Source organism: Syngnathus scovelli, chromosome 10, assembly GCF_024217435.2.
Source record: "Syngnathus scovelli strain Florida chromosome 10, RoL_Ssco_1.2, whole genome shotgun sequence".
In the NCBI taxonomy this organism is placed as follows: Eukaryota; Metazoa; Chordata; class Actinopteri; order Syngnathiformes; family Syngnathidae; genus Syngnathus; species Syngnathus scovelli.
In genome coordinates this window covers 11,041,237-11,055,000 of record NC_090856.1, presented here as the reverse complement: position 1 = coordinate 11,055,000, position 13,764 = coordinate 11,041,237, and the positions used below count along the sequence as shown (strand labels likewise).

General features: G+C 48.0%; 1 protein-coding gene across 1 annotated transcript in view; it reads right to left on the bottom strand.

Annotated features, from left to right (window-relative positions):
* The window catches only part of tns3.2 (tensin 3, tandem duplicate 2), a 14,143-nt gene extending 614 nt beyond the window's left edge, over positions 1-13,529 (bottom strand). Inside the window, exons 1-16 of the mRNA XM_049722039.2 lie at positions 13,245-13,529; positions 11,861-12,585; positions 11,444-11,580; positions 10,481-10,571; positions 10,335-10,403; positions 6,558-6,714; positions 6,105-6,466; positions 5,901-5,984; positions 5,668-5,799; positions 5,454-5,549; positions 4,521-4,598; positions 4,162-4,239; positions 3,906-4,074; positions 3,752-3,820; positions 3,416-3,445; positions 1-158 (exon numbers count right to left, since the gene is read on the bottom strand). The exon at positions 1-158 is cut by the window's left edge and continues 614 nt beyond it. Coding sequence (XP_049577996.1) covers positions 17-158; positions 3,416-3,445; positions 3,752-3,820; positions 3,906-4,074; positions 4,162-4,239; positions 4,521-4,598; positions 5,454-5,549; positions 5,668-5,799; positions 5,901-5,984; positions 6,105-6,466; positions 6,558-6,714; positions 10,335-10,403; positions 10,481-10,571; positions 11,444-11,580; positions 11,861-12,434 — 2,268 coding nt within the window. The 5' untranslated portion in view covers positions 12,435-12,585; positions 13,245-13,529 and the 3' untranslated portion in view covers positions 1-16. The remainder of the gene's footprint in view (positions 159-3,415; positions 3,446-3,751; positions 3,821-3,905; positions 4,075-4,161; positions 4,240-4,520; positions 4,599-5,453; positions 5,550-5,667; positions 5,800-5,900; positions 5,985-6,104; positions 6,467-6,557; positions 6,715-10,334; positions 10,404-10,480; positions 10,572-11,443; positions 11,581-11,860; positions 12,586-13,244) is intronic.
* Between the last annotated feature and the right edge of the window lie 235 nt (positions 13,530-13,764).

The window sequence follows — 13,764 nt, the reverse complement described above, 5'->3', positions numbered from 1 at the left end:
ACATTGGCGTTCAGTCTCACTTCTTGTGCGACCCGATCATGACCTTCGAGACAAAGTTGACGATAGCGCTGGCCGGCTGCTCCGGGTCGTGTTCAGCAAACAGATGGCAAATATTTTCAGTCTCGCTCTGAGATTTCCTTGCTACAAACCCAAATATCCTGCGAGAAAGACAAACAAGGATATTGAAATATGACAACATGAGTCAATTGAAATGATTACGAAAGAGCGGGTTCACTGGAAAAAAAAAAAAGATAATGACTTTGACACATTGGGGAACTTGCACTGTATGTCCAAACATAACAACAATAACTAGAATTTGCTATTTCTGGAGAAATTGCACGTGAAGGCGAAGAAGCTGAATAAATACTTGGGGAATGCTACAGAATGATGTTTAAAGTTGGAACGGGTTGAATTGGTCAAATAGTGTAGAAATTAGAAGGGAAAAACAAAATTTTGTAAAATTTAGCGTGAATTTCAAAATTTAAAGTTTTTAATTTTTGGTAAGTGTGGAATTTTGGAGTAGGTAGGCAAAAGATGAACAGTTGAAAGTTGGAACGAGTTGAATCGATCAAATAATGTAGGAATTGGAAGGGAAAACGAAATTTTCTCAAATTTGGCGTGAATTTTAAAGTTGAAAATTTAGAACTTTTTGTAGGTGGGAAGTTTTGGAATAGGTAGGCATAAGATGAACAGTTAAAAGTTGGAACAAGTTGAATCCATTGAAAAATTGAGAAATTAGAAGGGATTAACTAAATTTTACCGGCGGTAAGGGATGCCGTCAAGCTGAAGAAGGAGTCCTATCGGGCCGTTTTGGCCTGCAGGACTCCGGAGGCAGCTGACAGGTACCGGATGGCCAAGCGGAACGCGGCTTCGGCGGTTGCTGAGGCAAAAACCCGGGCGTGGGAGGAGTTTGGTGAGGCCATGGAGAATGACTTTCGGACGGCTTCGAGGAAATTCTGGTCCACCATCTGGCGTCTCAGGAGGGGGAAGCAGTGCAACGTCAACACTGTTTACAGTGGGGATGGCGTGCTGCTGACCTCGACTCGGGACGTCGTGAGTCGGTGGGGAGAATACTTCGAAGACCTCCTCAATTCCACCTACACGCCTTCCATTGAGGAAGCAGGGCCTGGAGACTCTGAGGCGGATTCTCCAATCTCTGGGGTCGAAGTCACTGAGGTAGTTAAAAAACTCCTCGGTGGCAAGGCCCCGGGGGTGGATGAGATCCGCCCGCAGTTCTTAAAGGCTCTGGATGTTGTGGGGCTGTCATGGCTGACACGCTTCTACAACGTTGCGTGGACATCGGGGACAGTGCCTCTGGATTGGCAGACTGGAGTGGTGGTTCCCCTCTTTAAGAAGGGGGACCGGAGGGTGTGTTCCAATTACAGGGGAATCACACTCCTCAGCCTCCCTGGTAAGGTCTATTCAGGGGTGCTGGAGAGGAGGGTCCGTCGGGAGGTCGAACCTCGGATTCAGGAGGAGCAGTGTGGCTTTCGTCCTGGCCGTGGAACAGTGGACCAGCTCTACACCCTCGGCAGGATCCTCGAGGGTGCATGGGAGTTCGCCCAACCAGTCCACATGTGTTTTGTGGACTTGGAGAAGGCGTTCGACCGTGTCCCTCGGGAGGTTCTGTGGAGGGTGCTTCGGGAGTACAGGGTGCCGAGCCAACTGATAAGGGCGGTTCGGTCCCTGTATCACCGATGCCAGAGTCTGGTCCGCATTTCCGGCAGTAAGTCGGATTCGTTCCCTGTGAGGGTTGGACTCCGCCAAGGCTGCCCTTTGTCACCGATTCTGTTCAGAATTTTTATGGACAGAATTTCTAGGCGCAGCCGAGGCGTTGAGGGGGTCCGGTTTGGGGTCCTCAGCATCACGTCTCTGCTTTTTGCAGATGACGTGGTGCTGTTGGCTTCTTCAGGCCGTGATCTCCAGCTCTCGCTGGAACGGTTCGCAGCCGAGTGTGAAGCGGTCGGGATGAGGGTCAGCACCTCCAAATCCGAGTCCATGGTCCTCGATCGGAAAAGGGTGGAATGCCCTCTCCAGATCGGGGATGAGATCCTGCCCCAAGTGGAGGAGTTCAAGTATCTTGGAGTCTTGTTCACGAGTGAGGGGAGGATGGAGCGTGAGATCGACAGACGGATCGGTGCAGCGTCAGCAGTAATGCGGACCCTGTACCGGTTCGTTGTGGTGAAGAGAGAGCTGAGCCAAAAGGCAAAACTCTCAATTTACCGGTCGATTTACGCTCCTACCCTCACCTATGGTCACGAACTATGGGTCGTGACCGAAAGAACGAGATCTCGGATACAAGCGGCCGAAATGAGTTTTCTCCGCAGGATGTCCGGGCTCTCCCTTAGAGATAGGGTGAGAAGCTCGGTCATCCGGGAGAGACTCGGAGTAGAGTCGCTACTCCACGTTGAGAGGAGCCAGATGAGGTGGCTCGGGCATCTTATCAGGATGCCTCCTGGACGCCTCCCTGGGGAGGTGTTCCGGGCATGTCCCACTGGTAGGAGACCCCGGGGACGACCCAGGACGCGCTGGAGAGACTATGTCTCTCAGCTGGCCTGGGAACGCCTTGGGATCCCCCGGGATGAGCTGGATGAAGTGGCTGGGGAGAGGGAAGTCTGGGAGTCCCTCCTAAAGCTGCTGCCCCGGCGACCCGACCCCGGATAAGCGGAAGAAGATGGATGGATGGATGGATGGATGGATGGATGGATGGATAACTAAATTTTGCGGAATTTTGCGTGAATTTCAAAAGTGAAAATGTGAATTTTTTCAATGCTGTGAAGTTTGGGTATAGGTAGGCACAAGATGAACAGATTAAAGTTGAAACGGGTTGAATCGATTGAAAAATGTAGAAATTAGAACGGAAGAAGGAAATTTTGCAAAATTTTGCAAATATTTTGTGAAAATGTGAAATTTTTAAAACGTGGCAATCTTGGTAATGTTGACAATCCTCTCCAATGTGATTTGAATGAGCTGAATGATGTGAATTTCAAACAGGAACGATGTAAATGTGAAACGTTGAATGTGCCATCAAGAATGAATGGGGAAAATTTTGCCGAAATCTTGCAAATTTTGCGAAAACGGAAAATCTTTGGAATGAGAAAAATGCAAGCACTCCTCACGTAAATATGTGGAATAAGTGTAATGAAGTGAATCGGATGAATAGAATAATAATGAGGCCTTCGCCTTCACACTAATTATTTATGGAACACCTTTAGTCAGATGCCTGTGCAGATGAGTAAAAAAAAAAGTACAGATAAAAACACTTCATGAGAACAAAAGGAAATCATCTATTAAAACAGGGCACCATGTATGAGATAAGCAAAAATTACACAAATCTGGACTTCTTTCATCTGACTTTCATCGACAATATCACATGGCACGGTGGAAATGTGCGGTCCCTGGATGAGACACTTACTTTGCTGTAGAAGCACTTCCTCTCGTCCATCTGTGTGGAACAAAATATTGATTAGGGACAGCCATTCCTCAATATGAAAGACAAATGATCTTCGGTCTCAGAATGTGAGGCATGTGCTAGGTAAACGTTAAAGAGTCCTGGAACCCTTTCTCAATTTTTTTTTTAAATGCTGATTTTATCAATGAAGACTGATTCCACTTAAACATGTTGCGAAATACTGTCAGTCATCAGATGACTTGTGTATGTGTCATGTGTCGACATCCTTTATTGTGTGTCAAGACCATTCCTGAAATGGGATTGCAAGCATGTTCCGTCTTGTTGTGTCACGTGACTCACCTCCTGCCTTGCGGGTCCAAGGAACAGAAAATGACGGTATTGACTGCATAGTGTCTTCTGAAAAACAGCCTGGAGGGACAACACGTGCATTTTTGTTCAAGTGAGATGTTACAAGATGAACTCTGAGCTCGTCTGGAGCATTTAGTTGACTCACTTCCTCTGGTTGTCTGTGAGCGTGATGCCCTGCGCTGACACCTTAAAGTGGACAACAGTGGACGGTGTCGGTGGGTCCGTGGTGAGCGTCACCGTGGTAGCTTTCTGAACAGCCTGGTGCCCCGTCAGAGACTCCAATTCCACAGAGCCAAGGTACCACACGTTACATGCTAACAAAATGACCAATGACATCATGTCAACACAAAGATCCAAGCTAGCTCACATGCCTGAGATGCACTCAAATATTTTTTTTGTACCTGCTCCTTGCTTCAGAAGCTCAGCTGCTGAGTTTGTTGCTGTCTTTATAGGAGAGTCACTCATTTCCTCAAAAGGATCTGACAGGTACAAAATGTCACAAAAGAAGTCCAACGTAAACGCACAAGCCACATATTGTCTCCCAGATTACAATAATTTCAGAAAGTGCAGTGAAAACAACTTGCTTTTATTTAGTATTCATTTTATTTATTTGTTTATTTTGTATTTATTAATATCTATTTATTTAGTATTTATTTTATTTATTTATTTTCTGGCTTTAGCTCACTGGGTCAATGAGTAGCTTAATAAAGTTGTGCATTCTTCAATGCTCGCTTTGACATGGCATCCACGTTCATCCTACCTCTGTCAGGCAAAATGAGTTTGCAGGGTAGAGCCAGCGGTGTGATGGAGTGCTGACACACCAGAGCGGTGAGGCTTCCTGACAGAAAAAAAACGAATACATAACTATGTCGAACATTAAATACAAGGGCAAAAAATCACAAGAAACGTTTGAACAGGGCGGTACAGTGGCGCACCGGTTAGCACATGCGCCTCACACTTCAGAGGGTGCAATTTCCACCTCCGGCCTTCGTTGTGTGGAGTTTGCATGTTCTCCCCGTGCCTGTGTGGGTTTTCTACGGGCACTGCGGATTCCTCACACATCCCAAAAACATGCATGGTAGTCTGATTGCACATTCCAAATTACCCGTAGGTCTGAGTGCGAGTGTGGATAGTTGTTTGTCTCTGTGTACAACGCAATTGGCTGGCAACGGGTTCAGGGTGTCCCCCGCCTTCTGCCCGATGACTGGATGGATGGATGGATGGATGGATGGATGGATGGATGGATGGATGGATGGATGGATGGATGGATGGACGGACGGACGGACGGATGAATGGACATTTGAACGAGATAGCTGTGTTGGATAGCAGTGACCAGCAGGGGAAGCTAGTGAGCTACATAACAGCACAGTGCAGCTGCTGGTAATGTCGCAGTTCACTCAACTGACTTCTGTCTGTCTGTCTGTCTGTCTGTCTGTCTGTCTGTCTGTCTGTCTGGCCGGACGGACGGACGGACGGACGGACGGACGGATGGATGGATGGATGGATGGACGGACGGATGGATGGATGGACGGACGGACCGACGGATGGACGGATGGACGGATGGGAAATTGGGAATGTTTGTATCGAAAATCAGTCACTTTGGTCTGGCGTAACAGCTTTCAGCAACATGACTGTCCCAATTTCAACGCAGTTGGGACACAGTGTTTATTCTTTCAATTCCTCTTATTCTCACCAAAGAACGGCTCGTCGGGGCAGCCTTTGAGACGGACTCCTTTCTGCATACACTCGATCAGGAAATGCCTCACCAGCTCATTGGATGGATCTCCAACTGCAAAGACACAAAATATCCATCGCATTGACATTCATTCAAACATTGACAAAACAAGGCATTACTGAACAAATTTAGCAAAGTGGATCCCTTGTTTTGATCTGGATTAGGAACCTACCTTTCTTGCTGTAATGCACCACAGATGGAGGCGGAGTTGCGACTTTCATCGCCAATCCATAAGCCCCGCGGAATGAATGACTGTCTCTGACAATGAAAGAGCCGGGTTCTTTATCCTTTAACACGGAAATCGCTATCAGAAGATAAAGTGGGAGTTAGAATAAGTCGTGGGCTCTGCATGGCAAAACACCTTTTCCACTATTTGGACGTGAGTGGTAAGAACGTGATATTTACCTTGATCTCGGGAAATGTCAGGCTTGTACCAGAACTTTGAAGTGTCCTGAACAAATTTCACAGTGTCCTGCTTACTGCCAAGCTCTAAAAGCAAATACAAATTAAACAGAAAGGCTTCATCAACTGCAAGAAAAACTGCAACATGCTCAAGTTAACAATCACCATGCCCCAGTATACAGGAGCTGCCCTCTTATAGATTTGTACCTGCTCCGGGTGATGAGGTCCGGCTTAAATCTTTGAAGGGGTCAGGGGTCAGTGAGGAGAAAGAAAGGCTGAGACTGCCTTCACTGTGAGGACAGGAAAAGCCGGCGAGAGAAGGCAAGCGGGAGCCAAGGTCGCCATCTTCCGCCGCTCTCCTCTTTTCCGGCAACAGTGGGGGGAGCTCCCCATCCCCACCGACCCTCAGGTCCTCCACGGCCTGCAGCAGGCTGTGCTCCAGATCGCCATTTAAGGAGGACGAGTCCGCCCGAGGTGAAGCGAGGGCATTGGGTGTGCTGCGCTTGATGGGAGTTGAGGGTTGTGAGGAGGTTGGCGTTTGCTGGTGCCACGTGGGAGGCGGCGAGCAGCTGATGAACATTTGGGACATTTGGGATTAGCTTCAGCATTGGAGCAAGATCCTTCTTGTGATTGAAAATATAACGACAGCTAAATGCATACCTGTCTAAATGCGGGAAGGGGCCGCTTGATGACACAGAAGATGTGGAACCAAATATCCGCGGACAAGAAGCCGAGCTCACCGACACGTCAGACGTGAACAAATCTCCGTCAAGAGAGTTGCCGCCATGGTTTACGCTGTCCAAGAAACTTCGGGAATCTATTACAAAAAAAAAGATAGCATTTTTTAGCATTTCGGTTCTGATGCTGAAATGCTGACTGGCTACCAGTACTGCAGAACTGCAAAGGATGTCAAATGTTATAAGGAGCAATTTTCTTTTTTGAGAGTAAACTTTGAAGTGGGCCAAAGAAAATGTTTTCGTTGCACTTGAAAAATGAATTGAAGATTGAACAAATGTTAAACTCAAATAGATGTCACACGCAGATTCCACTGCAACGTACGGTCCATTTTGACAGAACACAAGAGCTGCGGAAGGCTCAAACATGCCACGATGACATGTTGATATTCAAACAATCCGCATCATGCAGAAAACATGAACACAGCCGTCCTCAGGCCACAAGCAGGCCCCGAGTAGCATGAGTCATGGCAAAGAGAGTCAAAGGGCTCCTTGTTCAGACACACGACCATGCCCCCCTCCCTACTCACACACCCCGCCCACCCCTTGTACCCCCACCACTTTTTGGATTCGAGGAATTCTTGTTGGAGGAATTTGCTTTAGAAAGCGGCCTTGTTTCAACAGACGTGAGCGTTACCAAGCGGCAATACGATGCCTTGAGTCCATTCCATCATCTCACGTGTGTCTTGAAGGGATTCCTCTTGGAGAGCATCTGTGATGTGATACTCAAGAGGGAGCCATTTTTATCAGCTTCTGTCCCAAACCTTGCCGATGCTTCTTCATCACAACTACTGCCTCAGAGACATGCCCAGAAAAGCATACAAACAGTCCATGGAAGCAACTCGGCCAAGAAAGATCCTAAGCATAAAGCGCTATTCCTCCAAATGGCGGATGTAAATCACATTGTGCTCTGCCGCCTTGATCTTTGGACAAAAGGCTTTCAGGAGGCAAAGTTGCAGCCAGCTGACGAGCCCACAGAAGAGACATGGCCAACGGGACGCAACGTCAACAGAAAAAAGTTACTGCAAATTAAAGAATATCACGCCATGAATTTGTGTCTTGTTGAATCCATTCCATCAATCATATTACAAATACCAAGAGATGGGTTTAGTCTTGTGCAATGTCATGCTTGTATTCATGTTGAAGTTGAAAGACTTTGAGTTGGAGTCATGAGAATGGTCAATATGTTAGACAGAGAAAAAAAGGTTTGAGACGTTTTTGAGACGATTCAAAATTCCTGAGTCTTTGCCCATCTGGTTAGGTCATCACGGAGAATGGGGCTTTACAATTGCGGCTTTTCTCTTTCTTCCAACTGTTTGAGCAAAGAAAAGTAGAATCTTTCCAAATACATAAGGATGGGACTTAGGCAGATTTCAACGCTACATAATAAAATCAATCTCATGACGGTAAAGTCATTAATACGTATACGATGTGTCCTAGATCGAATCAAAAATCATCTGGGTGGGCGTTTTGGAGCTGAGCGTGTTTGGGCAAGAGCGGGGGGGAGTGCAGATGAAATAAATGCTTCTTCTGTCATCTGGCGAACATGTAAAAGAAAGTCACACAAAGGAGGAGATTAAAAGTGAAAATAAAGGTGCCTCCGTCCCCACCTCGAGAGAGCAAGAGAGAGACCAGGAATGTAATGTCTGACACGGGTGCGCATGCTGTACATACCAAGAGATGCGGTCATGATGTGCGACACAAGGCAACTTTCCTGTTGGCCTCTTTCTCTCTGTCTGGCTTCCAGTTGCAGGCTGAACGAAAGACTCCCTACAAGCGGACTTTCTTGAGCCCGTGGAAGCAGTCCCCGTTGGGCTCAAACTCTGGAGCAGAGCGTGGCCATGGCCAATTCCAGATGGAAAAAGAAGCGCTCTGTTTGTTCCTCCTTGTTGTGACACGGCTCGACTCATGGGTTTCCAGGGAGGAAGGGACAGAAGCAAGGGGAGGAGGAGAGTGAGAACCCACCTCCCCTCCACCCTCTTCCTCTGACTGACCACTTAGCATTGTTCTTTATTGGGCTCTGGGAGAACTTTCCCCCAATCAGAATGAATTGCAGGGGTCAAAGGTGACATGTGGCCTTTTATGGGCAATGGAGACAAAAGGGGGCAACCGTGCTGCTGAACTGGTAGGTGGGGGGGGGTCCTCTCTGTCGGGGCATGCGTGTCCGCTCCCGCCTTCTGCTCACTACAAACACAGAGACACGGAGACAAAAGCCCGCAGAGCCCAAGCGAGTACGTCTGCTGCTCTGCGTTCAATTTGAGCGCATCATAAATTTGCCTACAATGCCGGTGGCAGGACTGTGTTGCATTCATGAACGCGTGTGCCTTATGCTCACAAAGGGAATAAACTGGAATGAACTGGAATGGAGCACTGTCCATCTGTCCGGCTCAAAGAAAGAAATACATCGTCAATCCCAACAAGTCCAACATCTCAAGAAGTGAATGCAGTCGTAGCGAGCGTCTTGACTTTATTTTCTGCTGACCTTTGACCGCTCAGGGTTCAAATAGTCAAGTGTTTGTATAGGATCTGCTCGTGTTAAACTCGGACGGATGCTGTTTATATTCCTACAATCCACCTCCAGAAATGCTATTTGCATGGTTAGGCAAATTACAACCAATCATCTTTTGCAGAACTTTATCGGCATTTATAGCATATGTGGAGTATGTTGAAAGTGAATGTGCTTGTCCTCGTGACAGCAGAGCGTGTGGCACTTTGCTGGAGCCCAGTCAGGGCTTCTGACATTGCCGTCAGGTCATTTGCCATGAACGTAATCAGACGTAAACACGACATGAAAATAATTGAAGCGGGAGCGGAAGTGTCCCGAAGGGTCAAATTCTTTCCCAGGCAGTCATCTGGCTCTAAAGTGGTAAACAGGAAGCAATTGTCTACTATCTGAATCCATCGTCACTTTTTCTGGACGGATGAATTCCGACATGCACTCCCACCTCTGTGTATGATAAACACGGGCAACCTTTAGCTAGCGAGCTGCATACCGTCACAAACGTCACATTGGGTCATTAGTAAACAGCTATACGTGACGAGAAATGTCGGACTCGCTCGACAACCGAGCCGAGGATCCTCATATCGATCTTTCAAATCGGTTTGGTTATTGAATGTTCTCGAGTCGATTTGTGACATAAGTGCAAATTCAGCCGCCGGTCTCTCCGGATGTGGCGGCAACAAAAGACCCTCTTCAACGTCCCCTCCCAGAACAGGATGTGCCTGCACATCCTGTCAGCAGTGCTCTTCCTTTATCAGTCCAAACTATTTATAGACATCCAGCATCAGCTGTTCTGCCTGTAGCACGATTCATCAAAATACCGCGAGGATTATGAATTACGGCACACGCTTCACCATCATGTCCCAAGTGAGCTGAAGGCATGTTCAGACGTCATTTTGCTTTACTCCATTCAAGTAAGACAATAGTGAAGCCAGAGCGTTGACTGCCTTTCACCCAAAACAGTCATGTTTGCATTGTCCACCAACAGCAGCAGCGGCCTTGCCAGGTGTGTGTGTGTGTGTGTGTGTGTGTGTGTTTGTGTGTGTGTGTGTTATGCCAAGTCAACATTCCAGGCATTTCCTGAACCCTGTCTGGCAGCCATGAGCGTGTGTTTGAGTCCAAACTTCCTGAGCAGTCAAGCAGAAAATCTTGTCTCCATGCTTGCACTGGTGCATACGCAAAAATGCTCCTGAGAAAGTTTACCTTGTGTCCAGCTGCATTGGCCCCATCGGCCGCCGGTCTTGATATGAGGAAACTCTGACATGTGTTCAACTGGAAAAAGGAAATGGGACACTGATAAGGTTCCCGAAGACAGCAACAGCCGCCCACGCGTTGACATGATTTCTTACCGTAAGGCGTCGGAGGAGACAGCGGAAAGGCCGGAGTTGCTGGCACCGATTCAAAGCGATGGCTTTGCCCGCTGCGGTCGACACAGTAAAACTTCAGATACGAGAAGGAGGCAGAAAGACAGGCCAGGATCAAATTTTTTTTCTTCACATAGTCTTATGGGCTCGGTGGCGCACTGTGTAGCACGTCCGCCTCACAGTTAGGAGGGTGCGGGTTCGATTCCACCTCCGGCCCTCCCTGTGTGGAGTTTGCATGTTCTCCCCGGGCCCGCGTGGGTTTTCTCCGGGCACTCCGGTTTCCTCCCACATTCCAAAAACATGCTTGGTAGGCGGATTGAAGACTCCAAATTGTCCCTAGTGAGTGTGATTGGTTGTCTGTCTCTGTGTGCCCTGCGATTGGCTGGCAACCAGTTCAGGGTGTCCCCCGCCTACTACCCGATGACGGCTGGGATAGGCTCCAGCACGCCCGCGACCCCCGTGGGAACTAAGCGGTTCAGAAAATGGATGGATGGATAGTCTTATGGGGTAATAAATCCACACATATCAGCAGATTTCAGTCTTGTGATGCGCGTGTGTGCGTGTACGTATGTGTGTGTGTGTGTGAGTGTGTGTGCGTGCGTGCGTGCGTGCGTGCGTGCGTGTGTGTGTGTGAGTGTGTTTACTGACTGTTTGAGTGTAAACAAGCAGGCTATTCATGCCAACAGAAGCGTATAATGTCAACCCAGACAAAATGAGAGACTGAGAGACCGAAAAAAATGAGCAACATGAGATTTTTCTTTTACTTGTTTCGTATTCTACTGTTTGTTTGTTTGTTTGTTTGTTTGTTTGTTTGTTTGTTTGTTTGTTTGTTTGTTTGTTTGTTTGTTTGTTTGTTTGTTTGTTTGTTTGTTTGTTTGTTTGTTTGTTCCTGGTTTTGGATAGTCATCTTTGAAAAAGTGCAGTACTGGGTTCCTCCGAGCTGCTTACCTGTGATGACAAATGGGAGGGAGTGCCAAGCAGGCCGGCCCCCAAGCTTTCTTCCCTAGGACCAGGAAAATCCGCGTTGTATATCCAAAAACTGGAGTAGTCAGTCACATCACTGATTTGCTTCTGCTGCTGCCAGCCTGCAAAACAGCAACAAGATCAGGCCAAAGGTAAAAAACGGCCATGTGGGAGGCACATAAAGGGCCGTCAGTCAGCTAAGGCTCTGAAATGGAATCATCCAACAAAATCAAGATACTCAGATGACAAAAGAAGGCATCTCTGCACGAACAGATGGTGGAACATCTGCTGGACAAAGAGCGTTCAAGCGAAAGGAAAGCTCCTCAGCAAAGCGCTACATTGACTTCAGATTGTGATGTTTGGGTGTAGGTCAAAGCAGACCCAAAGTACCCGATGTCTTACCAGTTAGATGGGCGTCTCCTTTCTGACTGAGGCCGCTGCTTTGGACGGAGGTGGATCGTGACAGGCGTGTGCTGCCGGTCGGCATGGGGATGAATGTGGGGTCCAAATCCAGGATCAGTTGGTTCAACTGCTCGATCGAGTCATCGATGTCTAAAGACAACGAAGCAAAGTCCGCTTCTTGGGAAGACTCTGTGTCCGTGGTTTGTGTAAGACTGCAAGCTTTGGCTTCCTCGCTGTTGGGCCCTATGCTCGATGCCTGAGGAGCCAGCGATGCGGACGGCTTCTCAGTCCACTCTCGCTCTGCGCTGAACTCTCCATTTGACATGAACTGGCTTTTGGATTGTAGTTCCTGTTGAATGCAGCTGTTAGTGAAGTCGGCAGGGGCTGATTTGGGCTCTTCTGGCAGATTCTCCGTAGAAAGGGAGAAAATATTGCATGAAGGAGCTGCTTGGTCATTCTCATCTTCCAATATATCCGTCTCCCTGTCACTGGATGAGGACTCTCCATTCACAGCTTGTCCCAAGCAAGACTCGTCTTCCGACATCCCCCTTTTGCATGCGGCCAGCTCAGTCATGACCACTAGAAGCTTCACAAAGACCTGAAGGAAATGCTGGCAGTTGCCATTTGGCCACCGTAGCGAGAAGAGTGAAGATTGTTGGTCATAACTCCTCGACCTCGCCCAGCTAAACGAGTGTCATTGTTGGGCACGAGCCGTAGGAGTCAAGCTGGGAAGACACAAATGTTGCTTTCATTGCTGGCTTCAAAGACAGACAAACATTTTGTGAGTGTGTGTGCGTGCGCGTGTGTGCGTGTGCGTGTGTGTGTGTGTGTGTGTGTGTGTGTGTGTGTGTGTGTGTGTGTGTGTGTGTGTGTGTGTGTGTGTGTGTGTGTGTGTGTGTGTGTGTGCATGTGTATGTGTGCGTAAGAGCATGGTGCATGTGTTTCACGCAAATAACATATCTGTCACAAAATCTGCCCAAGGTCAGATTAAGCTGATTGTTGATGATTCGCGCACTCAACATTTACTGTTACTGTCAAACTTGAACAGACACACCATCAAAACACTTTTTTGGGGTGATGCAAGCAGGCTGGAATACCACACAAGTCGTTTTGTGATCAATCTTTTGGGGCTTAAAGTTCATCATGTACCTCTTGTAACAATACATATGGTGAGTGCAGGCTCTTAAATGCAGACAGGCAATACATTCCGGACACGCATGGTAAGATCTCACAGATGGTGCCAAAGATCTCCCCCACTTGCTGTCCATGCGCTCACGTACAGATAACACAGCACGTTGAAAAGTTGATTTTCAACATTGGTCAATTGGTAGAATTCATCTGATAACAAAATACAATCAACACGAAGAATAGCAGATGAGTGTACCTGCGGTTGAGACAGCACTCTCATGACAGACTGAGCAGAACTATCGAAGGACTGCTTGATGTCAAACTTGGCGAGCTGGAAGCCGATGAGGACAAGCCGGAAGACTTGCAAGGACCTGAAGTAAAAGCAGACTGCAAAGGAGATGCAAAGCTTCAGACAGCGTGCCCTCTCCTCTCCTTCCTTCCTTACTCCTCCTCGTGTATCGTCCGTTCTGACTGGCAGGCAGTCAGCACAGAAAAACAAGCAGACTGTTAAGATGCTGGCAACCCACCCCCAGCCCCTCCTGCCTGTCTCTCCACCACCCATGTCCTTACTACGCGTCCTCCTTGCTTCCTCCGTCCGTCCCCACGAATCTCCGCCTTCACTGGCCCCGCCGTTTTGAAAAGGGCCAGCTCAGCGAGTCCCCCCCCCCCCCTCCCCCGCATCCTGTCCCAGTTGACACAGGTATCCGCAAAGTGTAACTATGCACTCATACTTTTTGGTGTCTCAGGGCCAGAGTGAGGTTAAAGGGTGACCATCT